The sequence below is a fragment of the Sarcophilus harrisii genome, chromosome 1 (genome assembly GCF_902635505.1).
Source record: "Sarcophilus harrisii chromosome 1, mSarHar1.11, whole genome shotgun sequence".
Lineage (NCBI taxonomy): Eukaryota > Metazoa > Chordata > Mammalia > Dasyuromorphia > Dasyuridae > Sarcophilus > Sarcophilus harrisii.
The window spans coordinates 275,148,701-275,176,429 of NC_045426.1; the positions used below are offsets into that span (position 1 = coordinate 275,148,701).

The 27,729-nt window shown below is 38.3% G+C and overlaps 1 protein-coding gene across 1 annotated transcript in view; it reads right to left on the minus strand.

Moving 5' to 3' along the window:
• The window catches only part of XYLT1 (xylosyltransferase 1), a 414,523-nt gene extending 389,351 nt beyond the window's left edge, over positions 1–25,172 (minus strand). The window contains exon 1 of the mRNA XM_031942799.1: positions 24,374–25,172. Coding sequence (XP_031798659.1) covers positions 24,374–24,757 — 384 coding nt within the window. The 5' untranslated portion in view covers positions 24,758–25,172. The remainder of the gene's footprint in view (positions 1–24,373) is intronic.
• Between the last annotated feature and the right edge of the window lie 2,557 nt (positions 25,173–27,729).

The window sequence follows — 27,729 nt, forward strand, 5'->3', positions numbered from 1 at the left end:
CCTGGAAAGAGTCACCAGCCATGTTCTGGCAGTAGTAGTTCCCATTTCCACCCTCTCTCAGCAGCTTTTTATCCTAGCCTGGATTCTACTCAGGCATTCCCCATTCTGATTAGGAAAACTAAGACAATGGAACCACTAAATACCCAAAATATAAAACAACAGTTCTACTTTGGGAGGAATTAGGAAGCACTAGCTTCCTTCTCCAACATTCCCTGGATTCCATCTTGACTAAATAAGGAATATCTAAAGATATCTCTAACATCCTCTGAAATGATTCAGTTTCATTTTGCCATTCTGTCACTTCAATCGTTTCTGACTTGTTGTGACCCCATTTGGAGTTTTCTTGGCAGTGATACTGGAGTACTTTGCCATTTCCTTCTCCAGCTCATTTTACAGATGAGGAAATCAAGGCAAACAGGATGAAGTAACTAACTCACACAGTTATTAAGTGTCTGAGGCCACATTTAAACTCCGGAAGATGAATCTTCCTCAAAAGGAACCACAAAAAAGTCTTGACAGCTGAGATGTGCTCAGGAGTATAGGACATCCCTTGCACACAAATTCCTAATCAGAGTCAGTTGAATTCAATTCAACAAACATTGATTAAGCTCCCAGTATATACTAAACATTGTGCTAGCAGCAGAGGACACAAAAGCAAAAGCAAAATTAATTCCTGCCCTCAAGAAACTTACATTCTACTAAACAGCTTCTGCACTGCTCCATAACTTTTCTTTTATTCAATCAGTTGGATTCATCAGCTTCCTCCCCACTTCTCTCCCCAACCAAAAAGGCTAAGACAGTGATCAGTCAACAACCAATTTCTAAATAAGACAGAAGAAAAAAAGAACTGGGAGTGATCCTCAATGATGAAGGCTCCAAGATCCCTTCCCCACCTTCTCTGACTCACTGTGTGTGTTCCTGGGCACACAGCCTGATTTCAGCCTAATTCAACTGGAACACAGTGTGCATGCAACCATCTCTTCAGACTCTGGTCCACTAAGAATCAGACTATTATTTATGAAGTGTATTCTGATCCCCAAACACAGCATCCTACAAAAAAGCACAGTCTGTGATGACCAGGTGTCTCCAGGATATTTTTGCCCTGAGTTAGAATGGACTGTCCTGTGCATTCCAGTGCTTAAACTCTCAAATTTAATGCCACTCTTTGCATCTTTCTTCCTGAAATCTTCAACATGTTAATTCAGGCATGGTCTTGCTACCCTGTGAGGAAGGGAGGGACATGGATTATCAAACCCATTTTTTCAGAAGATAAAACTAAGGTATAAAACTGTGACATACTTGAAAAAGCACTTGACTAAGTCAGAGCCTTATAGATTTGAGGTTAAAAAAGTCTTTAGATTTCATTCACTATTTCTTATTTTTTATTTACAGAGAAGGAAACTGAGACCCAGTGGGTTTTGCAATCTCACAGAGATAGTAAATGGCAGGGATGGAATTTTAACCAAGATTCCAAATCCTTTGTGGTTCCAGCTTGACTTCCATCATTTTATTAACTGCATGACTCTGAGCAAGTCATTTTCTTTTACCCTCCCCAGACCTCAGTTTCCTCCTCTGTAAAATGAGAATTTCCAGTTAGATGACTTTTTTTAAGCAGCAAAATTCTATATTCTTCAGATCCCACAGCAAGTCAGAGGTGAGGCTAGAATTAGAATCCCTTTCTCTGAATCCTGCTAGACACTTCTTGCCTGCTGTTATGATGATAGAGATCAGGAGAAGGAGAAGAGAAGGGGAAGAACATCCATTTTTGGGAATAATGGAGATATCTGAGAAAGTGTTTAAAAAATGCCTTGTGCTTATACCAGTCATCTTCTCTGGGGAGCAATATCCTTGAAACTCAGACTGCAAATTCTCTCCCAGCCATGATTAAAGTCATTCCAAGCCTTCAGTACACTTCCCTCCCTGCTGCTTGTGTCTGGCTGTAGCTGAGTGCATTAAGTCTAGGCCCAAGATGTGGGTGTACCCTAACTCTCCAGCAGGATGTCCTATACCAACCACTCTAACCAAAACACTCCTTACATAAACCCATGTACCCAGTCATCGGAGATGAACCAGAGCCTAGCAACTGTTGCTCCCCAGGGTAAACAACTCTCTTTACCAGAAAGGGGGAGGGGAGAAGGAGGAAGAGAGGAGGTGGAAGAAGGCTGGAAATCAGCCAGATGCTGGAGGACATTAAGCTTTCCTCAGCCAACTGAAGAAAAAGTGGCTAGCCAGATTAGAAATGGTATATAGTAGCCAAAGAAAAGATTCAAATCAATAAGAATAAGAGTGAGAGGGGAATTTTGTTTTGTTTTTAAACATGAGAAAATTGAAATCCAAAGAAATCATTTGGTAATAAAGCTAGGTGTCAAAGTACATAGGCTTGGAGTCAGGAAAACTCATCTTCCTGAGTTCACATCTGGCTTTAGACACTTCATACACTAGCTGTGTGAATCTGGACAAGACTTAACCCTGCTTGCCTCAGTTTCCTCATTTGTAAAATGATTTGGAGAAGGAAATGGCAAACAACTCCAGCAGCTTTGTCTAGAAACCCCTGAATGAAGTCACATAGTGAGTCAAGCATGACTAAAAATGGCTGAACAACAAAGAATCCAATGTTTCCTGCCTTGCTGTCTAGTGTTCTTTAGGTTACACCATACTGTCTCAGTAGGAGTGGCTGCTTGTCAAAACATGGCCTGGGAACAGCATGGTCTGCGACGTGTGTGTACTCTTAACCCATGGGTTTCACTGGTTTATTGGCAGGGGACCTCATCCACACCTTGTCAATAAAGCTACAGACAAATCAGAGGAAAATGCTTAAAAGAGACCTCTGGGTGGCTTGAAGCACTGGTATAACACTCCCAATTTCCCACTCCATCTCCTCCCCCTCCCCCCAAAAAAAAGAAAGAAAAAGAAAGACTACAGAGTTAGAGTTAAATAGCAGCGGCCACTACATGCATCCAAAACTCCGAGATAGAATTTAAATCTCCTCTGACATGATGGGAAAAATGCTGCACCTGGAATCAAGATTCCTAGATTCAAATCCTGGCCCGGCTGCTTATCAGTTTTTGACATGGGATAAATTACTTGCTCTCTTCTTGGCCTCAGTTTCCCTACTTGAAAAATTAGGGTGTTAGACTAGGTGATGGATAAAGTCTCTCCCAGTTCTAATGTTCTATGATCCTATTCCACTTTTGTGCAGAGCTCCTCAAGGCTTCTAAAAAATACTGAAGCATTAAAAGTGCTCTGGAGTTTCGGTAAAGTCACTGAGCCAATCAAATAAGCATTTAATAAGTACCTATTACATACATCAGAGATAGGTAAAAAACAGTCTTATCTCAAGGAGTTCACAATCTAATGAGAAATGTCTGGAATTCCTTCGTATACATTATTTCTTATACCTATAGAGACATTTCCAGAGCTCTATAAAGAGAACATTAAGTGTTTCTTTTGTCTCAAAATGGCAAGCATAATCTAAGCAGCCTTTAGATGTGGACTCCAAAATAAGTCAGAATCATTCTCCATGAGTTCTCAAGAATGAAAATGTCCAAGTTAAACCTTCTGTGAAAAGAAGAAATGGATGTATGAGAAAAGACATTTAGGTTCTTCAAGTATATGCTATGTGTGACTCTGTGTACATACATGTATACATATATATTATAACCTATATGCATACAGTGTATGGATATATACATATATGAATTGTCTTTGTATGTGTGTGTGTGTGTGTGTGTGTGTGTGTGTGTGTATACTTATTTAGCCATTTTGGCTATGTCCCTTCATGACTCTTTTGAGAGTTTTCTTGTCAAAGATACTGGAGTGGTTTGCCATTTCCTTCTCCATCTCATTTTACAGACAAGGAAACTGAGACTAAGAGGGTGAAGTGACTTGTTCAGGATTTCACAGCTACAAATTTTTAAGGCCATATTTGAACTCAGGTCCTCCTGACTCCAGGTCTGACGCTCTATTCACTGTTCCTCTTAGCTGCCATATAAGTGTAGAGATATTTATAGATATACACACATATGTATAAACACATATACACATACGTGTATATGTGTGTGCATCTTGTTTACAGATAGTTGTCTGTATGTTGTCTTCCCCATTAGAACATAAGATCTCAGGGCACAGATTTTCTTTTTGAAATATTTTTTATTCCCAGCTCTCAGCACAGTATCTGGTACATATTAAGCACTTAATGAAAACTTGTTACTCTTTTCAAAAGAACCTGTAATCATATTTCTTACTGAGTGGTACTGGAGCACTATGTCTTCATGTAGAATTCAAAGGAATCCAACTGAACAGAACTACTAGGAATTGACAGAATCATAATGTTAAAACTGAAGGGGACTTTCAAAGTCCCTGGTCATGCCACTTGAATGCTCAGTGCCTAAAAAAATTCTACCTACCTCTATATTGGAGCTAATTTAACCTACCCATTAATATTCAAAGATGAGTGGGGTTTGCTCATCATATATTGGAACATACAACTCTCTTTGTCCTGGTATAAAATCCCATACCTTCTTATATGTAGGCTATCCAATCTAATTCAATCCAATCTAGTTGAAACAATCAAAACAAACATTCATTAAAAACATTCAATGTACAAAGTTCTGTACTAGATACGGTACACAAAGAAAAAATGAAACATAGCCCATGCCCACAAGAAGCATATATTCTAATGAATGGGTTGATGGTCTGAGTTGACCTAGAATCATTATCCAGAATACAGTGGTGTACTATAGCTTCATTTCAAGGAATCAGACCAAGATGCAATAAGGTGAGATGAATATGTGGATACTTCTTACATAAATATATCCATTAAATTTATTTTAATATCAATAAACTCTGTAAGATATAGAATATCTTTATTTTAAGCTTTTGTCTTTGCTCTTTGAAATGTCAAACCTAATATAATCAACTACAGAGGGTAATTGGCACATCATTAAAATGATTAGAAACTGTTGCTTGTCTTTTGTTTTAAGACCAATGACATCAAAGAATGATATTTTGATTTATCTGTGAATTGTATTTAAGTGAGACAGAGTTGCAAAAAGTCTCCAGTCTTACTCTCTTCCAGAGTTATCAAAGTCCAATAGCAAGTCAAAAGTCAAGACAACTAACAATGACTTGGACTGCAGTGAATGACCTTGAAGTCTTCAATATCTGTTCATGCCCTTAAGTATTCCATTGCACTTGTTTTATTGGCCTTCAAGGCTATTGGTACAAATTATTCTCATCTATCCATTCCACTGGGGGAAGTCTTCACATGCTTAGGGTAGACACCCCAGTAACTCATTGAAGGTTTTAGACCGGCCTGTTATCCTCAGCCTGGTTTAGTCCATCAACTGAGACATTTTACCAGAATGTGGCTGCTGTACATGGCTATAGCTTTTTTTTTTAATCTGATTTTTCTTGTGCATCATGATAAATGTGGAAATATGTATAGAAGAACTGCACGTGTTTAACATATATTGGGGGAGGAGATGGAGGGAAAGGAGGGAAAAAAATTGAAACACAAGGTTTTGCAAGGGAGAATGCTGAAAATTATCCATGCATATGTTTTGAAAATTAAAAAGCTTTAATAATTTTTTAAAAATGAATTCTTCTTCCCAACGAGGTCTTGAACAAGAAGAGAACACTGGTAGTGGTGTATGGTAGATACTTGCAACAATCTTCCTCTCCAGCAAGTCTGAGGAGCCAAAGGGAATAAGTACCCCACAAATTCTCCCATGTCCCCATAAAAGATATGGAGATGATAATAGGGATGGGGAGAGACAAGTGAGCACACATTTCCCATATGTTGAATGCATTAAGGCAGTGGAGTCAAACTCAAACATAGATAGAGCCCTACAGAGTGCCTATTGCTTTAGATTACAAGTCAACATTATCTGTGTGGCACTCTATTTTATATATATATATATATATATATATATTTTGTTAAATATTTTCCAAATACATTTTAATCTAAGGAGTTTTTCTGGTTGCTTGCAGCACAGGACCAGAAATATCAATTGATATTTCTGCTTAACAGAACATATAAATCATATAGGCCCTACTCCCCTGCAGATTAATTCTTTAGAAATTTTTAGGATAAAAAATTCTTTTAGGATTTTTTAAAATCCAGAACCATTGTTTTACCTGGACTTAGAAATGTTATGATTTGTTTTTGCCCCATCCCATCCAAATAAGAAATTTTAGCTTTTTCTCCCATTGGCCATGGATACATAATATTGTTTACATAAATGCTGTAGATGTCATAGCATTATAAATACTATACCTCAATTCTGGTGACTTCAGACACATTCATAGATCTTATATACAAATATCTTAGTTCTCAAGCAAAAGTTGACTAACCAAACAAATATATAAGATACTTATTAAACATTAACAACTCCTAACCTGTTGGAAAAGGAAAGACATTTTGTTACCAAAATTAGGAAAATAAACCAGAATCAGAGAATGTGGTATTCCTCATTGGCAATTAGCCAAATGCTGAAATCTAATCAAAACTAAATTTTCTCTATGTGTTGGAATCTTTCCTGTTCCCCATATTATACTACTTCTTTGTATTATACCCACCTGTGAATAAATGTATTACAACTCTCTCCTCCGATAGAATGTAAGCTTATTGAAGGTGGAGCTTGTGTCATTTTTTTAAACCTCTGTAACTCTAGCACCAGTGTTGCACATAGTAGCTATTTAACAAATGTTTGTTGAATTGAATTTCATGTTAATCCAGTTTTTATTGACTGAACTGCATGCACCAAATTGGTCAAATAAACATTGTCATTTCTACATTTCAACTATTATATTACTGTGATTTTAGATTAAGATAAAAGAGACTATTCAAGGTATCTAATCATTATGATAGCTTTTCCATCCCTAATGTCATCTGATAAGTGTCAGACATTAGGGAATAGCCTCCTTTATTAACAATGCACTTCCAGTCTCAATCCAAAGAGAAATGAATAATGGTGTGCCTTCAGTAAACAACAACAGAAACTAGGGCTCTTCTTTTACAACTGGTGTTTGTACAAGCAGCACAATCAAGATTTCAAAGAGAAATGGTAGAATTAGCATGGTTAACTCTTCAATCTAAAATATCCAAAAAGATAAAGTCAAACTTGTGCTCTATTATTAGCAAGTTAATGAAATAATTAGTAAGAAAAATAATGCACAACCAACTAATGATTTTCCAACAAAGAGGAAATGAGAGGGGAACCATACTGTAATCCATCAGAGTCAATACAAATTCTACCAAAGCAACTGAAAGGATCAAATTCTTTGTTTTCAATTATGAATATCACACTTAATAGCAATAAGTGAATCAAGAAGAAAATAAATGGCTCTTCAACCTAATTTACCTGAAATGACCTTTACCAAAATGAGCCAGGAAAATGTGGATCGAATCTTCTGATCAAATCATAATACTAGCTGAAATTAACCAGAATAGGATCAACACATCTTGCTTTTCAATTATGACAGCAATTCACCTTGCAGTACAGAAGCTGGGCAATCCACCAAGGCTGAAAGTTGTGGCTCTTTCACCTTTATTTATCCTGAAAATGCTCTTACATTAAATGGCCAGGAAAACTGTGGATCAATTTTACATAATCAAATAACTGAGGCTGAAAATTATATACCCAGAATCTCAGACCATAAAAATCAGACCAGTTCATATCAATTTCTGCCTCTTTTTTTTTTTAAATAACACAATTAAAAATACGTTTGCTAAGTACTAGGTACTTAAGTACTTAGGTACGTGCAAGAAACTATATTAGATTCCAAGGATTTTTTCTGGAAAGGTGCGATTGAGGTGGGATAATGGAAGTTGTTCATTCTTTCTTTTTGAAGAGGACCCATGACATCACAGTGATGTCTTCATATACCCCACATATATCCATCCCTCTTTCAACAGCTTCTACTGAGATGTAAGGAAGCCATTGCCAGTAATCTCTAGACCTATATCTTGCCAGTGGACCCCAATAACTCTGGAGGAAAAAGTGATGCTGATGACTCTGCCTCATTTAAATCCAATTCTCCTGCAAGTCAAGATATCACCCTCCTGATGTCATTGGTCCTCTTTGAGAATGAAGAAACCAGAGATGGGAGGTGCAGGGATTTTAGGGAAGACGAAGTACCTCTGGTGTGAGGGCTTGCTAAGCCATTTTCAGGACTGCTCATCCACCTTTGGTGTCAACCTGGCACTCAACTCTCACTTGTAGCTCCAAGAGGCTGTATGTAGTATATGCAGTGATTAAATCTTTATAAACTATCTCAGTAGAGGGGAGAGGGTGGATAAAGAGGAGCAAGGAAATCCAGACTTGTGGTATCTGTGTATAGAACTCCCAGTGTGAGAACTACCTCTACTAAAGCAGATCTGTGACTCATTTATAACTTGAACAGTCAACTGAGGCATTGAAAGATTAAAAGATTGTTACCCAGGTAATATATCAGAAACAGAACTCGAATCCAGGTCTCTCTGATTTTAGAAATCTTCTGTCTAAATGCCCAGGATAAAAAGACAAAAAAAAAAAAAAAACAAGCAGTTTTTGCCCTCAGTTACTTACATACTCCTTCTGCTACAATCTTCCAAAAGTCCTGCCCATGACCACATGCCCATCCTATCCAGCGTCAGCAAATGACCATAACTTCCACCTCCCCTAACTTTATTGAGATTTAGTTTTAGTCAACTTCAAAAGGTGATACTGAAGAATAGCCTCCTAAAACAAGAAGAGCTTTAAAGGGGCATGAAATGACTTCACTAGATAAGGAAAATGACTCATCTCTGTGGCAAACCCCAGAAAGAACATTAGTTAATTCTTTTAATCCCTAGCAAACACGAAAGATTAGAGAATCCAGAGTAAATCTTTTACCCTTCCTCCCATTCTCCAAGTTCCTTCAATGCCCTGGGCTTCACAAATAGGACATCAAATGGAAAGGAACAGACTAGTGAACCTCTGTTTTTAAACAATTCTGACAACTCAAAAGGAGGCAGCTGTTCTAAAAGGGTGAATCTCTGTATCTACTGTTGCTGCAATGTCCAATAAAGGCAGGCCCAGAAGGAATATTTCCAGCACCATGTTTCAGTGTAAAATGACATCCAGTATTATAGGTTAGTGATACAATAGGGAAAGGCAGAGCTAGATTCATTTGCAGATCATCCAGAAAACTAATACTAATGTAAATTCAAAGAGAAATCATTTATGAGATTCATTGTTAAAATGGAAACCCAATATTATGCTAACAAATGCCTGACATAGTAGGTGCTAAATAAATGCTTTCCCCTCATCTTTGTGGATCTTTGTGGAAAGAAGAAAGGAAACAAAGGAAGGAAGGAAGGGAAGGAAAGGAAGGAAGGAAGGGAAGGAAAGGAAGGAAGAGAAGGAAAGGAAGGAAGAAAGAAAGGAAAGGAAGGAAGGAAGGAAAGGAAGGAAGGAAGGAAGGAAAGGAAGGAAGGAAGGAAGGAAAGGAAGGAAGGAAGGAAAGGAAGGAAGGAAGGGAAAGAAAGGAAGGAAGGAAGGAAGGAAAGGAAGGAAAGGAAGGAAGGAAGGGAAAGAAAGGAAGGAAGGAAGGAAGGAAAGGAAGGAAGGGAGGAAGGAAGGAAAGAAGAAAGGAAGGAAGGGAAGGAAGGAAGGAAGGAAGGAAGGAAGGAAGGAAGGAAGGAAGGAAGGAAGGAAGGAAAGAAGGGAAGGAAGGAAGAAAGGAAGGAAGGAAGGAAGGAAGGAAGGAAAGAAGGAAGGAAGGAAGGAAGGAAGGAAGGAAGGAAGGAAGGAAGGAAGGAAGGAAGGAAGGAAGGAAGGAAGGAAAAGTCCCTTATCTAATTATGGGGGGAAGAGCACTGAATTTAGTAAGGAAACCTGGATTCAAATGCACACTACTGCTTCCTATTAAGTAAATCAGCATCTGATGTCATTTGAGCTTCAGAATAGAGTTATTCAGAATAACTCTATGAGATGAGTGATAATATTAACACTCATTAGCACCCATTGACTCCCATTGTGCAGATTAAAAAAAAAAAAAAAAGAAACCAAAAACAGACCCAGAGAAGTGATTTGCCCATGATCACACAGATGGAAAGCATCAGAGACAAAAGATGACCCCAGATCTTTCTGACCACATCAATATTTCCTTTTCCTCTATGAAACATTGCTTCTAAATCAGGTTCTTAAGCTTGGATCAGCAGTGTCGATTTTTTCCTTTTAAGTCCATATCAGTATCACTGGTTTTCATTGTAATCCTTTATAATTTATTTTATGTATTTAAAAACATCCTGAGGAGTCCATGAAACTTACAAAACAGTTAAAGAATCCCTACTTTAAATGATCTCAAAATCTCTCTATATTCCATTAGCCAATGATCCTATTTTGCATGAAATAGTAATAGTGGGCCTACTTTGAACTATAGGGGGGACTAAATGACTTCTGTAGTCCTTTTCAACTATCAAATTCTTTGATTCTGTATTGAAGACATAAGCTCTTGACTAAGGATTTATTAAAGGAGATTTGTGTGTAATTTCTATTAGCAATGACACCATTCCCAAAAGTAACTATGATGGTTAAAAATGTGTGTATGGCTTTTAAGATCTATCAGTTTCCATAGGTAGAGTATATTAAATGTACACTCATACTTTAGTCTGTAATATGATTGTTGAAAATTTATTCTTCCCAATGCTAAGTATTTGCCTGAGTTCTTAAATCTCCATAAGCGCTTTCAGCATATTGAGTCCCCTAAGACTGGTTCCATGGCTTAAGATATAAAAGATTTTAAAACTTAAAAATAACTTATGAAATCCAAACATAGTTTCCTTTAATATTTATCACTAGTGGTTGTAGTCAAGATAGCACCACTTCCTCTTCCAGTTTGGGGAATACAGAAATAAAAAGGAAAGCAGCTGATAAATTTAATTTTCTTCCTTTATGCCTGACATTGCCCACAAGGAATCCCTTAGGTCAATGATATATACAGACATCTATTTTACTTTTGTACTAGATCTTTGATTTCTATAAACATTTTTAATAGCAAAAAAAAATTAATTATTTCCCTCCAAAAATTACAATTTCTATGGCTTTTATTATTCGGCTTTTTCCTTGGTTAAAAAGATGTGGCACCATTGTATCCCAGTCATATTGTTTACCCAAGAGCTGCTGGAAAAAGATGACGTTTGCACAAATACCAATTTCTCTTAAAATGAGAATCTGCCATCAATTCTGTTAACACAAACAGCATCTGATGAAACACGTGGTTTTCAACCTGCAGAAGAACTTGGGATGTGCCCACAAAAAATGAAAAGGGCATGACTAGTTTCCAAATGAATTTGAGAGAATACAGTTAATTATTTTTTCTCACACTCAGCAGCTGAGTCTCACTGAAATCCTTGGTTGTAATTATTGCTGTAATTATTATTTTAATACAAATCAGCAACTTATCAAAACATTACTCTCAAGACGATACTCCTCTGGTACTAGACTATTGAATCAGAATGGATACCACCACATTTGTGTCTTACTACGTTTGTTGTTATTGATGAAAGGGCTGGAAATTACAATCAGAACACCACCAGACTGTCAGTTTTGCCAATTACTAATAGCTTGCCTTTTATTCAGAATTACTGTAAGAGTTTTAATAGAAGACATGATAAGGCCTCTTTTCCAAGATGGGGTGAACTACAGGAACAGAATGAGACACGCATTATCACATGTGTCCAATGTACTGATTTCATTGTGTTACTGTATTCTTGTTTTAAGGGAGGGCATTCCTTTGGGATGGGGAGGGGGACACTCATTGGGGAGAGACATAGCCAGGTAAAAATGTAAGTAACAAAACATTCAAATAACATAAAACACTTTTTTATTATAATTGTACTTGTTACATGGGAGGACTTGATTGGAAGGGGGATTGGAGATTCCCATCATTAGGAAATGATGTGAGGTGAAAAAAAAAAAAGCATTAATAAAACATTTTAAAATCATTAACTTAAAAAAAATGGGGGCTTATTATTGGATCACTATTGCAAAAGGAGTCAAAATGCTGAGTCACAGACATAGGCAAATATAGATATAGGCAGATATAGGCAAAGGTCAATAGTTTTTCTGGGCCATATTATCCCCATCTTTAAAATGGGATTTCCCTTGAAGAATTTTTATGACAAGCATACAATTTGTTCTTAATTGTGCTTTTTTCTTAACATTTATAAAAAATCCTTCAGGATGGGTTTTTTTTTTGGGTTTTGGTTTTTTTTTTTTTTTTTTTTTTTTTTTTTGCATTGACATAAGTAGTTTAGAATACTTAGTGGATAGATTTCAGGGACTGAAGCCAGGAAGACCTGAGCTCAAATCCAGCCTCAGACATTGTACAAACCTCAAATATTATGTGACCTGCGCAAATCAATTAACCTTGCTTGCCTTAGTTTCCTTATTTGTAAAATGGAGCTGAAGAAGGAAATGACAAATCACTCCAGTATCTTTGCCAAAAAAATCTCAAATGGGATCACCTAAATGAAAAGAAGAATAATGAAAGACAAAGCAATATCAAACCTACAAAATGAAAGAGTAGCTCCCATTTGGGATAATAATGCTGATAGTTTGATTTACAAACTATTTCATCATACCTTCTTATCCCCTTAATAAGCAGCACCAATTGGATCTTCCCCGGTACTAATATCTATATTAACATCTTGCCTTTAAAACAGGAAAAAAAGAAAATAATCTAACAGTTAAAGACGATTTCTTAATTGGAGTTGAAAGAAACAACAGGTAACAAAGGTGTTTTTTTACTGTAAATGTAACCATCTGCAAAGATTGAGGATAAGTAAATGGGGTTCTCTGTGTGTCTTTTACAACAGCTGGCCCTCCTGAGTTCCAACAGAAAAGTGAATACATTTTTATTTCACAGCAAACAGCTGCAAAGAGCAATCAAATATTTTTAAAAAATAAATAAAATAAATAGTAAACAACCAATGGCCTGAAAAAGATTTCCCATTACATCTCCAATTAATAAAACTCTACTTCATGGGAAAGTAGTAAAATGGAGGGTGGAAAACTTTTCTACAATCCCCACAGAAAAGATGCTTAATGAGCTAACAGTTATATTGGGTCATCCATCTAATCTAGTTTTAATACTGTTCTTAAATAATGTATATATCAGCTCCCTGTTTCTGAAAACATTTGTTTATTTTATTAACATGGGGCCTGGTTGAGTGCTAAGACTTTGTGAAATTATTATGTAGTTCTTGGGCTCTAAATGTATTGCTTTTTCTGTTGCTCATTAGAAAATGATAAGTGGTATCCATTGACCCTTTGGAATTATTATTAAAATTGTGTAGTCATTCTATTATACTGGTACAACTTAGGAGCAATTGTGGTTAAGGGTCAAGTGAATGTATTTATTATGAGGCTATTGTGTGGAAAATTCATTTTTGTGAAATTAGTTTCTATCAGTTGGTGACCTCTTCATAAATTGTCACCTGAATGTAAACTTAGTTGGGCCTTCTTTGGGGTACAGACGAGCAAATGGAAGGGAGCTTACCTTCCCAATAGAGCATACTCTCCCCTCAGGGCAAGAACAGTTTTGTTCTTGTTTTCATATTCTCAGCAGCTGGAGCAGGTACTTGGCACACAAAAAACATAATTGTTGAACTGAAGTGGACAGCACATAGCTAGGCAACCATTTCTCCCAAAATGCAGAAGTATCAGGAATTGTGATTAGATCAGTTCTAAAAAGGCATAGAGAGTATTATGTGTTTTTTCTCTTGCAAACAGGAGTTATTTCATTTGAAAAGATTCCTTTTTTTTTAAACTCCTTGGTACTGTAACACTAGGCAGTGAGAGCTACTATCCACATCAAGGACAAACATTGGAAAGTCATCTACTCTATCCCTATGCCACCAAGAAGGACTAAATTTCAATCAACCCAGAAAGAGCTATATGTTCACTCTCCTTATTCACCCTGTTTTTTTTTTTTTTTTAATACAGTTGCCTTCTTAAGCAATGCACTCTGCTCTTTTAATTTAAACTCCCTTACAATAGACTCCTTAGAATAATGCTTTGTTTCCTACACTCATAACTTAAGAAAATGCTAAATTTCAGTTAGATGTGTAATTTTTTTCCCCATCCAAATTCCTGGACTTTCAGATGTGTGTATACAGATGTGTGGACACAAAATAAGAAACCCTAGACTGGACCCTCAAGGAAATCTTATATTTTGTTTATATTTTGTATAACCAAAGATGCATTGGGAAAGTCTGAAACTACTAGATTCAGTCAGGATTACCTGGGATTACCTAATAATTTTAATGTTACACTTCCATTTTCAATGGACAAAATTCAAGCAAATGTTTGGAAGAGATAATGGAGTAAAGTGAGTTCAGCTTCTGATATGACTCACCATCCTGCTGTTCTACCCAAGATGTTACTGTCCTTTTGTACTATGCTTAAAGATTTTCAAATGGTGTTCTCATACAACCAAATGTCCCTTTTGATCTTTTAAAACCCAGTTAAGTAGACAAGGTAGGTATTCTTATGCCCATTTGAGAGATGAGAAAAACTGAGAATCAGAGAAGATAGGCATAGAGTAGTAACAAAGCCAAAATAGGGACCCAGGTAAAAAGTTTGAACTTCAAGCTTTTTACAGCAAACCAGTTCTTTTTTCATGAAAACCTGCTTCACAAAACACTCAGTATTTTGTCATCCATATAATTTGCAAGGGGGGGGGGAAGAGAGAAATAGAATGATACATATAATGCAAAACTGTGGGTAATCCAAAAATTACTTATATCAAATGCTGAAATTCCTTTTTTGAAGCAAACCTACCTCTAAAGAATATTTAAACTAGTTTTAATATTCTGGACATACACCAATGCTGTTTTAGGAAAAGAAACTTACTCTCATGCTGAGTGACAGGGGCAAGACAACCTTGAATTAAAAATTTGTTCTTGATAATTTAAAGCTGACCATAGGGAGTTCAGTTAGTGCTTTACCTTAAATAAATCTATATTCTAAATGCCTGCCATACTGTGACTATCTGGGAATTTCATCTGGGAACAGAGATGAGCTGGGAAGCAATCCACAAGAATTTACTAGGTAGCTATTATTTGCTAAGCAATGCAAAGGATGAAGGTATTGAAAAATGAAAAAAAAATTTTTTTCCCTCTGGAAGGGAGTCATTCTAGAGACTACTAACCAATCTCCTTCCCCATTCTCCAGTAACCATGGTATATAATTTGAAGGGAAACACATTTTGCATTTCCCTCTCTGACCCCACTCACTGTATCATACTTTGAAAAGGCCTGTTGGAAAAGGAGAGAAGAGGATCCTCATAAAACAAAACATGATTAATACCTCTATATTCATATATAGGAGTATAAGAAAAAAGAAAGGCTGGGAGAGGTAGTGAATAAAGAGCCAGTCCTGGTGGCCACAGTGATTAGAACACTAGTTCTGGAGTTGGGAAGACTTGAGTTCAAATTTGATCTCAAATTTACTAGCTATGTGACCCTGGTTTGCATTTTGCATCAGTTTCCTCATCTTTGAAATGAACTAGAGAAGGAAATGGCAAAACACTACAGAATCTTTGACCAAAAAAAAAAGGGGGGGGGGGTGATGACATGACTGAAATGACAAAGAGAACAAAGAGAAAAGAGAATGAACAACTCTGATGAACATCCTAAGACATCCATCATGTGCTCCTTACAAAGACTTTCCTTCTATTTCCAAAAGAACTCCAGTTATCATTTAGGCCTTTCATCTCTAGCCCATGTCCCACACTACCTCCTTCATGGTGAGGAAAAACAGATACTTGTCACAGCAAGCATTTGCAAAGAGCAATCAAATATTTTAAAAATAAATAAAAAGAAAACAATTAAAGACCTGAAAAAGATTTCCCACTATACCTCCAATTAATAAAACTCTATTTCATGGGAAAAATAGAAAAAAAGGAGGGAGGAGAACATTTCTGCAATTTCCACAGAAAAGATACCTAATGAGCTAACAGTTAAATTGGGTCATCCATCTAATCTAGTTTTAATACTATTCTTAAATAATGTATATATTAGCTCCCTCTTACTTCATGGGCACAGACTTAGCTCTGTGTCCTTTATTATTCAACCTTGTAATTAGATTCACCTGACAATTAGTTTGCATTGAAATATTCCTGTCTCCATGCAAAGTCAACCTTAAGCAAAACTGTGAAGTTGTTCTTCCTTACCCATCACTGCCCTTATAGGAAAAGAATAGGCCCTGTCTTACCTGAACTCTGAAACCCTGTCCCAGTCTGCCTTACCCATGTTCCAGAATAATCCTTCCCTTTTTCGTAGCTAAGTAGTGCAGCAGGACTCAGGAAGAAATGAGTTTGAATTCTGCCTCTATAACTCACTAGCTGGGTGATCCTCCCTGATTAAGTCACTTATCCTTTGCCTCAGTTTCCTCCTTTGTAAAAAGAGGATAATAATTGCACCTAATATTGCACCTTTAAGGTGAAATATAAATGCCAAATACTGTAAACTATTTCCTCCTGTGAACAGCAATTAATTCAAATTAGTGTTGCACATTAAAAGTTTACAAAATATTTTTCTTATAACAACCCTGAGGCAGATAGCATATGCATGATCCCTCCCATTCCTATCCCCATCCCCATTTTACAAATAAGAAAATTAGGTTTTGGAAAAGCAAATGACTTAACCCATGATGATCTGATTAATAAGTGTCAGGGCTGGATTTCAAACCTTGCAAATTCAGGGTCCCTCTACTCCTTTTTAGGGGTGATAGCAATATCACAGAAGTTAATTTACCTTAAACTTTTTTTGTTTGTTGTTTTGTTTTTTGTTTTTTTGCTAAGGCAACTAGGGTAAAGTGACTTGCCTAGAGTCACACAGCTAGGAAATGTTAAGTGTCTGAGGCCACATTTGAACTCAGGTCCTCCTGACTTCAGGGCTGGTGCTCTATCCTCTGCTCCACCTTGTTGCCCCTACCTTAAACTTTTAATAAATGACAATAAACGAAAAGATTATTCCACCTTAAAATAGGGTGAAGCCTAATAAGTATTTAATAAAAAACAGAGAATTTCTGAAGATAGAATATCTAACAGGAGGGCAAAGGAGATGTTATTCAAGAGAGATTATTAGTCAGGTCAAGGCCCATAAATTACCCATACAAACTATATTTGTGGTCAGCCCTGCCAGCCCCCAACCAAAAAAAAAAAAAAAAAAAGGAAAAAGGCAGTATGCTATACTTTAGGGCTTTTTAGCCTATTTTTGTGTCTCTGATCCTTGTGGCACTCAGGTAGATTGTATACTTCTTAGAATACTTTATGTAATAAACTAAAATGTATTAAATTACAAGAGAAAGTGATTATGTTAAAATGCAGCTAATAAAATGTATTTTTTTAAAAATAAGTTCACTAACTATAGGTTAAGAACCCTTGCTATATGTCATCATAATGCCAAATGTGGACCACGATTTGAGTTGGAGTTTTCTGTACTTATCAGCAAAAAACAAATTTTGACAGGAATCTCAAAAGCAAAATATTCACAGGGCAAATCTCAGCCTTCAAAAGGCCTGTATTTCAAAAAAACCAAAACAAAACAAAGCTTTTCTATCAGTAAGTCAACAAACATTTTGTCAGTCAATAAGCATTTATTAAGTGCCAAGCCTTCTAAGGATCTGTTCAAGGGCCAACTATACAATTCACAAGACTAACTAACTAAATAAATCATCTGGGATCTGTTTTGATATTCCCTTGGCAGTAACATATTCTTCCCCTTCCCCCTAAAAAAAAGAAGAAAGAAAGAAACCACTAACCACAGCTCTGTCAAGAGGCTGCCTGATTGCCATCCGTGGGCAAACGGAAATTTTCAGTTGTTGAAGGAAGTGTCTCTGCAAAAAAACAATCTGGGCTGCATGTTGAAAAGAGATACCTTATTCTGACTCATTATTTGAATCCCAAGAATTACTGATACCATTTTGGATTCCTTTAAGAACAATCTATAATGTCATTTTAACTAAATGAGAAATAACAGTAGGAGACTAACTTATAAGTAATGAAAATTCCAGATTCCACTGGTCAGGGAACCTTCTCTCCTTTTTCTTTTCTTTTCTTGAGCTGTAGAATAGCTTAATTCAAAATTGTTTCCTTCTGCCAAGTTGGCAGCTCACATTCAATTATGCTCAGGTATGCAAGTAGCATATTTCACCACCAGGAGAGATTTCATTTTTCAGGCGGCACAGAATCCTGCCCCAGCTGCTATGCATTTTGAACAAGCTTACCCATTTTCCTTCTCTGAACACTAGGCAAGAATTTTGTGACTGAGGAGCTTGATGTCTCCACAAGGAAATCACAAATAGTTCCATGAATCCATAGCAGTCTGGACACATCTTTGCCCTCCTGATAGATATTCTCCCTTCAGAAATTATCTGTTATGTGTTAAGTTCTTGGTCTGTATCTGTAGCCCCATTTTAGGTGAAAAAAAAACCATTTTTTCAATAAAAAAGACAAAATTATTTCAGCCATGGAGAAGCAGAAAGATTCTTTACGAAATTCTCATTAAAAGAATCAAAGAACGCTAAGAAATATTGTTCAAGGTTAATAGGGTAATATTTGAGTCCTCTTTGCAAAGAAACCAAGCTGATCAAGTCTCAGAAGTGTGCACACTAAAAAGTTAGTACCAGGTAATATTTTTTCTTTATTTATTTTTGTACGCGGTGGGGAGAGGAGGAAGGAAAGGCACAGAGAGACACAGAGACAAAGAACCCTGGAGGTTAGTTAATGCTTTAGATGCAATGAAACATTGAAGAGGGTCACTGTGTGTATGGAAAGGTATAAACAGTTAAAAATATCCACAAATATTGGTGATATTCAATGTTCCCCAAATTATGGCCTAGTCAATAATTCTGATAATCTTTTCAGTCCCTGAAAAGTTCAGTTCTACCTCTATATTATGCTTTTCTTTCTTTACCTCATCATACACCAAGTCCCTCCCTCTCTCCCATTTCCCTCTTTCTGACACATGAGTTTCTAAGTCCTTGAGACTGCATGGGTGAGAATGAAACGAGAAGAGAAAAATCAAAGGAGGTTATCATTCTTAGGCTGTAATCCATAAGAGCGCATCTGCAAAACTCTTTTCATCATAACATCACCTTAATCTCAATTGGAATGTGCAAATTATACAAAAATACTTACGGATATCACAACTATTCCATGCATCTGGATAAGTCTCTTGGGGAAATTCCCAAAGAGATACATTTGATAAAGAATATTTTTCTATTCTGTTATAAAGACATAAAAATGTAAAGACACTGAGGAAGTGTGGTTCAGTGAAATACTTAGGACTGGTGACTGCCACAGTTCTATGGCCCTATCTGTATGGCCGTTTTAGATTACAGCAATTATTATGTGCCCCTGTTTCTCTATCTGTAGGGAAAAACTTGTCATTCAGCTTTCTAGGAAAGGGAGGAAAATTAATGAGCTACCTAGGACTACATAGCATGAGAAGTATGAGAGAGCTAAAAGAAAAAAAAATCTATAACTACAAATTCATCTATAAATTAAATACTACTTTTACTTATTTGTTTAAATTTTTTCTTTACATGATTAAGCAGATGGCATTATTCATGGAAGTATAAATATTGTACAATGATGCATCCTTCTGTATACAAAGTGTAAAATACTGCTTAAGCAAAATAAAACTACCAAAAGTGTGAGAAATCTAACCAACAACAAAATATTTTCTGTTCTTTGCATCCTCAAAACATTTGTGGAGAAAGAAAAACTGTGTTTTATCTTCAAGACTATTAGACCCAAAGGTTATTTGGATAGTGAGACTATTTTTCTAGTTGCAGCCAGCATTTGAAAAGGTCCTCAACAATCTAAGAAATGTGAACCATGAGAAATTTTTGCAGGAAAAAAAAATCAACATTTAAAAGGTTCAGATAGTATGGAAAATCTATTCTTCTTTAAAAGGAAAAAGATGAAGAGTTAGGATCCTTAAATAACACCTATTTACCAACAATTTATCCATCCATAAGCTTAAGTGTGGCTTTCCCTTAAGCATTAAATAAATGGGAGGACTTAAATGCTGTGAGAGGTAAGCAAGTCAAATCAACAATCCTTCATTCAGCACCTACTATGCACCAGATAACTATGCAAGGCACTGAAGGCAGAGTAGATTTTTCAAGAAAGGAAAATAAACAACATAACACCATGGCACAAAAGCCCTCATTTATAGTGATTTCTGCAAATCTATATTGAATCGCCCAAAATTTCTTTTCCAGTAGAAAATTAAACAATTTAAAAAATTTATAGAGGACCATTCTATTTTCTCAAGTCCCAAGATGATAATAAAACTCAGAGTTGATGGAAGTCCTATTAGAGGAATCACACTCAAGAACCATAGGTACATAGAATAATCTTTTTTAATACTTTGATAACTGTACGATTGGTTTCCCTTGTAATCCTATGTAATCCATTGTATTTTGTGCATTTAAAAACACTCTTCTAAGAAGACTACTGTAGGTTTCACTAGATTGTGCAGACCCACCCCCCAAAAAATTAGGAATGAGGGTCTGTTTTATACAATATTTATTTTTTTCCCTCAATATCATCTTTGCTGACCTGTGAATTTTAAGCTGCAAGTTTGGAATGGAAGGAGATAGTTCCCGAGGGATATAGAATAAGAAAGAAGAGGTCTTCACAATTCCATATTTTTTTAAAAATACACTTTTAAATGTTTCCTTGCTACAAACCAAAACATCTACCACCCAATGGGTTTAGAAAAAAAAAAGGATATATTTCCTTTGATCTCTTTTATGCACAAAAATACAATATAGTTTTGTGTTTTCCAAACAGAAATCTCAGAAAAAAAAACCCAACTGGGACAAATAGCATAGGAAAGAGATGATAGGTTTATAAAATGTTCCAACAACAATTCTTACAATGGGGATTATCATTTCCTATGTCTATTTTAAATATTATTTGATAACACACAACACCAAGATGACTGATACGCCTAGACTTGAATAATAATAATGATACAGGATACTTATGTAGTACTTTAAAGTTTGCAAAGCACTTTACATGGTTCATTCTCTTGAAAATCTCTAGATAAAAATGAAGCTATTTTGGAGTTGAAGACCAGAGAGAAATTACAATCTCTAAACTGCTTGCATCACCAAGTTTTCAATTTGCGTGTTCTAGAAGGGTCCAAACATTCTGACAACCTCCACTTCTGGGCTGTTTTCACTCCATCCAACACACAGTCCCATCATGATTTAGGAAACAAAGTATAATCATTTGTACCTCGAAAAATTTACTCCCTTTGATCTCTTTAACTCCCACTTATCTTATCCTTTTACTACAGTGGACTTTGGGAAGAGCCTGCCCCCTTCTGGCCTCATTGGGTTCACTGGGTAAAGGGCAAGTATAGGGTGGGGTACAGATATTGGAGGTGGGTCCCAGAGACTTAGAACCCTAGCAGTAATTCCAAATTGTAATGTTTGAAACCCAGAAAAGAAATAAAATTAACAAAAATGGGAGAATACATATATCCACACACATACATACATACATACAGCTGCATGCAGTATAAGGGGAACCATAGTAGAAGACCAAACTAAATAAATAAATGCAACCCCAAAGACAAGAAGCAAAATGGAAAACAATCTTAAGAAAGAAAAAGATATATGCCAGAGAGAATAAAAATAGATACTAAAGCTGAAATTCAGAAAAGCAAAGGGTAGCAACAGGCCTTATTGTTTCTGGTTGCAAAAGAAGAAACTTCTTGCACTTTAGCAAGGTGAGAGAGAGCATCAGAGAACCAAGGAAGAGGGAAAAATCCTTCCCAGTGCAAAGATTTCTCCATCTTTCTCCAGGTGAGACATTAAGATAATTAAGTGAATAAGCACAGGTATGTGACTAAAGGTAGAACTCAGCAAAGAGCCAATCATCTTAATCACTTTTTTTTCCAATTATTCACTTCAGTAAAATATACTCTTCTCCCTTGGGGCTTCTCCTTATCCCCCAAACTCTAAGATCTAATAATGAAATGCAGAATCACTGAAAGCAGTGCTATTCCCAAACAGTCCGTGAAGCTTCCTTCCTCTAGACTAAAATCCCACCTTCTGCAAGAAATTTTTCCCAGTCCCCCTTAATCTTAGTGTCTTCCCTCTGAGAAGACCCCCAATTTATCCTTTATCTCATTAGCACATAAATGACTAAATGTTATCTCCATTTAGATTGTGAGCTTGCAGAGATCAGAGACTGCCCCCACCCAACTTTTCTTTGTATCTCCACTGCTTAACACAGTGCCTGGCACATGCAGTAGTATGGGCTTAACAAATGCTTGGTGACTGACCACTATACCCTAATTTCTTCCCTACTACTTTATTGTTTAAAGAAATATTTAAGTCAATCCCTACCTGAACACACCACCAAAAGCTGGCTCCAGAAAAGTGAATTAAGCCTTTTTACTAAAAACAAGGGAGGGGGAGTAGCTATGATTTATTTATTGTTCTTTATCATCAGGATTCCCAGTTTATCCTCTAAAAATAAGTAATTTGCTAACACAGACATAAATGGAGAATGTGAAATGCCAACACATCTTGTGTTGGGGCTACTCAGCACTGAGATAGAGTAGGCTTTAGATTGGTATAGATCACCACTGACTTTAAAGGAAGTTTAACAGATCTTGAAAACACACATATACATACATGTATATATGTATATAGGAATATATATACATGTATATGTGTGTGACTATATATGTATATGCATATATATTCAAAGATGACAATTATGTATCAAATTAGAGATTTTAATAAAAAGAATAGTGCCAATTTTCTCATTGGTCTCCTATGTCCTCTGGAGCCCAATTTTCCCAGAGAGAACATGAATTTTTACAAGGGACTAGCACAGGGAAAGAGGAAGGACCTAGTCACAGAAGAACCTAGTCACAGAGGCACAATACTATGCATAGAAATTCAGAGGCAGTACCCACAGGAGCACACATAGACACTCTGACACACTCAAACTCAAGAGATCCAGCTGTCTCAGGGCAATCCATTCTGCATGTGAAAACTCTAGTCTAGCTCATGAACAGGCTAGACCCCTCAGTCAGGGGACGAAAAGCCTGTGGAAATACCCAAGAATGGAAGAGAGCAAGAGGCATAGCATGGCACAGACGTGGCCAATCAGGCTCAAGTCCCAGTCCGTGCCCAAGGTACTTCTTGGATTTGCAAAAGAAACAGCTCACAGTTCTGCTATCTACACCAGCCCTAGAGGACAATGGCAAGGGGTATCTACACAGACCCGACCCTACATTGGGAAACTAGAAGCCAAAAATACTCAAGATAGGGACAGAGATAGGATACGTCTAGAGGCTTGAGGCCATGACACTAGGCAGAGCCAGAAGCAAAGCGACAGAGATTTACATCGGACATAGGGACAGAGACAAAGAAGCAGGGAAAGAGTCAGGGACTCAGAAACAGTGATACAGATGGGATGCGGAGAAAAATTCAGAAATGGAGTGAACATAGTTCTATATATAAAGGCACAGAAGGCACAGGGAGAAACGAACACACGAGGACCGAGAGAAACGGACAACAGAAAAGAGGCAGAAACACAACGAGGGAAAACTGGAAAGCAAGGGAGGTTCGAGTACCACCAATCCTTCGGTAAACCAGCTCTATCCTGACTCCATCACTCAAAATATTGTCACAGTCTTTCAGTTTGGAGATGAATCCCCTCTTCTTCCACACCAAACCTCCCTGAAGTCACACCAATCTTCAGTGGGTACAACTAGGTTTCTCTTCCAGGATCCTCGCTACCTCTTCAAAGTAAAAACATACCCATACACACCCGCCACACCCCCAACCTGCAGACCCGTGGGCAGCAAAATCAGGAAACCTTCAACCTCCGGTTGTTTCTAATGGGACTAGGGACACCAATCTAGTCCCTGTCCCCAGTCCCTTTTCTAATCTCCGCTCCTAAATTTTTCCCCATTCCGCCTGTCCTGTACCTTCCCTTGTCTTTCTCTCTCTCTCTCTCTCTCTCTCTCTCTCTCTCTCTCTCTCTCTCTCTCTCTCTCTCTCTCTCACACACACACACACACACACACACACACACACCACACCACACCACACACATGCCGTCCCCTTCACCTCTCCTGCTCTCCCTCCTGCGCAGGGCTGAGCTCCCCAGTTCCCAGGAAGGGGAGAAAGAGAGGGAGACTGTGTCAGATGCTGCAGACAGGCTCAGGAGAGTAGGGTCACGGCTCTTGGGGCTAGCTAGCTTGCTCCCTCCTTCCCATGCTGTTTCCCCCGGCACCGCGCGCATACAGCCGGCCCCGGTCCAGCGGGGTTCAGCCGGGCTGAAGGAGCTATCTTACCAGAGCCTGGCCCGGCAGCTGCGCGGCGCCTGCAGCAGGTCCCCCCCGGTGGGGCGGATGCTGCGGCCGGTGCTCGCCGTGGCCCCCTCCGCCACCGCCTCCTCGCTCCCGCGGCAGCTTGTCCCCCAGCGGCTGGGGGCCCCTTCCTCCTCCTCCTCCAACTGCAGCCCGAGACTCCAGGGGTAGGTCCCGGCGCTCCCGGCGCGGCACTGGGGGCGGCTCTCCACCAGCATGCTGCTCTCCACCTCGGTGGTCTCCGGCCCCCGAGTCCAGGCTACTGAAATTCCACACGATGAGAGTCTGCAGTAGCAGCACGGTGAGCGCGGCGATGAGCGCCGAATGCGAGCGCCGAGCCAGCCTCCGGGCGCACAGCGCAGCCACCATCTTCACCGTGGCGGCGGCGGCGGCTGCTGGGGCTGGAGCTGGAGCTGCCGCCGCCGCTGCTGTTGCTTCTGCTGCCGCCGCCGCGGTGGTTACTGCTGCTGCCTCTTTCGCCTCTGCTGCCACGGGCTCTTGCCCTCCTTTCCAGGGCACTGAGCTCACCAACCCAGAGTCCTTCCTCCTCTCCCCCTCCTGCCCGACCTCCTTGAGGCTCCCTTCAGCCTCTGCCGCCGGCAGCCGCCGCCGCCGCCTCCTCTTTCTGCTGCTGCTGCTCCTCCTCCTCCTCCTTCTCCTCCTCCTCCTCCACAACCGCCGCGGCGCGGAGTTTTCAGACGGGCAGGGACCCAGACGTCACCAGGAGGAGGAGAAGGGAGGGGAGTGGTGGTGGGGAGCGGGAAGGCCTGGCCAAGAGAGGGGGAGAGAAGGAGGTGTGTATATATATGTGTATGTATGTATGTGTGTATGTGCACGCGCGTGTAAGTACGCGCGCTCACCCCAGGATTGGGAGCGGGGGAGGGGGAAGGGGAGTTGGGGGAAATGGGCAGGAGGGGAAATGGGATGAAGGTGGTGTTGGGGCGGGGGATGGAGAGAGGAACCTGGGTGTAGAGGGATGGGCCATGGGGCGGAACAGAGGGAGGGGAGAAAAAGGAGAAGAAGAGAGGGGAAATAAAAATGAAGGAGATTCAACACGTCCCCACCCACCCCTTTACCCTAGAAGGATAGATTGAGGATATGAGAAAAAGGGAGAGGATGTGGGGGAAAGGAAAAAGAAAGGGGGAAATCCCTGACAGATGGGGAAGGGATAGAAGAAGGAGAGGGAAGCTGGGATGCTGAGGGTTTAAATGGTAGTTATGTAGAAAAAAGTGAAGGGTGAAGGTCAGAGAGAGTGGAACATAGACAACCTTGTTCATAGTGGGAAGATGAGAGTTATAAGGAGTGGCTAGGGCTTAGTTTACAAGGATATTTAGTAAAAGCAAACTAAAATGCTATTGGGCATGAGAAATGAGAGAATGTTCATAAGAATAATTGAGGGGGATGGGGAGGAAAAAGAGAGACAGACAGACAGAGACACAGAGAGATAGAGAAAGAGAATCCATACATAGATGTAGCTATACTTACACACACTCATAATTCCAAGGCAATGTCTCAAAATTCAGAGGGATGAAAGGGGAAAAAATTAAGTTTTGTGACCAAACTTTAATAGAGTTCTTTAATCATAAGTGACTTATAGACTATAAAACATGAGATATTATATACCTTGATGCACAGAACTTGGCATTAGATTTTATCTGTACCCTAGAGGCTACAATTTAAGTTACCAGCAATTTAGCTACTAAATTAAGACTTTTCAGGAAAAAAAATCAACTTATCTGGACCATCAATATATATAGTTTATGATATTCACAATTCAGGGTTGACAGCTGAAAATTCAATCCATCTGTCTTGTAGCCTGCCCTTTGCCTAAAGATTCAAAGTATGGGATCAAGGATCTAGAAACTGGAAAAGACTTGAAGAACCCTGGTTCAACTCTCTCATTTTCCAGATGAGAAAACTGATGCTCTGGGAAGTTAAATGATTGCTCAGTCACAGAGGGAATATAAAGACAGAATATGAACCTAACACCACTTTGTGGTCAATAAAAATTCTTCATTATCCTACTTCTGTCACCCAATAAATATCTACTTTTGAATAAGTTACTTCACATTTCTGGGTCTAAAATTCTAAATGTGTAAAAAAACAAGGTAGGGGGTAGAAAGAGACTAGATGACCACTAGTCATCTTCTCCCCCCACTAATTATCTTTTATGTAATTGGAAGGTGTCATTCCTTACTGTTATATTAAGTAACTTAACTAAGCTCATAAGAGTGTAAGTAGCAGAGTCATAAATTGAACCCATATCCTCTGATTCCTGGAGCTAATCAACTTTTCCACATCCATTCCAATTTAATATATTTCCCACATCACCTGATCAAATATTTTCCAATGAAAATTGAATAAACCTTAGGGAAATGTATTTTATAAAAGAAAATTCCTAAATAGGCCTTGAATTCTAGATATGGAAAGGTATAAGTAGATTTCAAATCTGGAATAAATTTGATCTCCTAATTCTTGTTCTAACCAAGGCAGATCTAATAGCATCAGGGAATTATCACTAAGCTAGTCTATTTTTCCTCTTCATTACATCTTTTAAAGAAAAAAGCAGTGAAAAGGATGGAGTACCTATTAAATATTTAGATATCCAGAAGAGGAATAAGCAAGGACTAGAAGATACATCTTTTGGGAAACCCTTTATTCACTGTATCTAGAGGTGTAACATAGTAGCTGCTATGGATTCTGAAACACTTCTAACCTGTGCCTTACCAGTGTCATACATTACATTCCAAGGCCCCAAACCAAAGTTTAGAAACTAGGATTCCCCTTCAATCCCCTTTCCCCTGGGACTTTTCCCTTTGCAAACTGAAATAAAATATTGCCAACCCTAACACTTAATGGAAAGGGACTATTAGGACATAGTCACAGCCCAGCTCTAATTCTAACTAGACTGTTGCAACTTTTTGTGCAAGATGTCACTGTCAACTCCTCAAGCAGCAATGTGAGACTTCCATAGCACATGTCTTCCATAGCACAAATTAAACCATCTCTTAAGGACTATCCTTGATTCTCTTCCTATCAGGTGATAGGATTAAAAGGTGAGTCCCTAAAAGGATATAGATATAGATATAGATAGATATATTTCTTTTTTGTATCTGTGGCAAGAAAGAAATCTAAAAGCATATTAAAAATAGCATAAACCGGAGTATTTAACTTACATATGATAAAGTTAGAGAGGCAGCATAGTGTAACAGAGACCGCTGGTCTTAAAACCAGCACAACCTGAGCTTGAGTCTGGACTCTGTGACCAGGAAAGTCTGATAACCTTTTAGTGCTCCAGCCAATTTTCTAAGAACCAAAGCTGCACATAATCCACTAAGTTA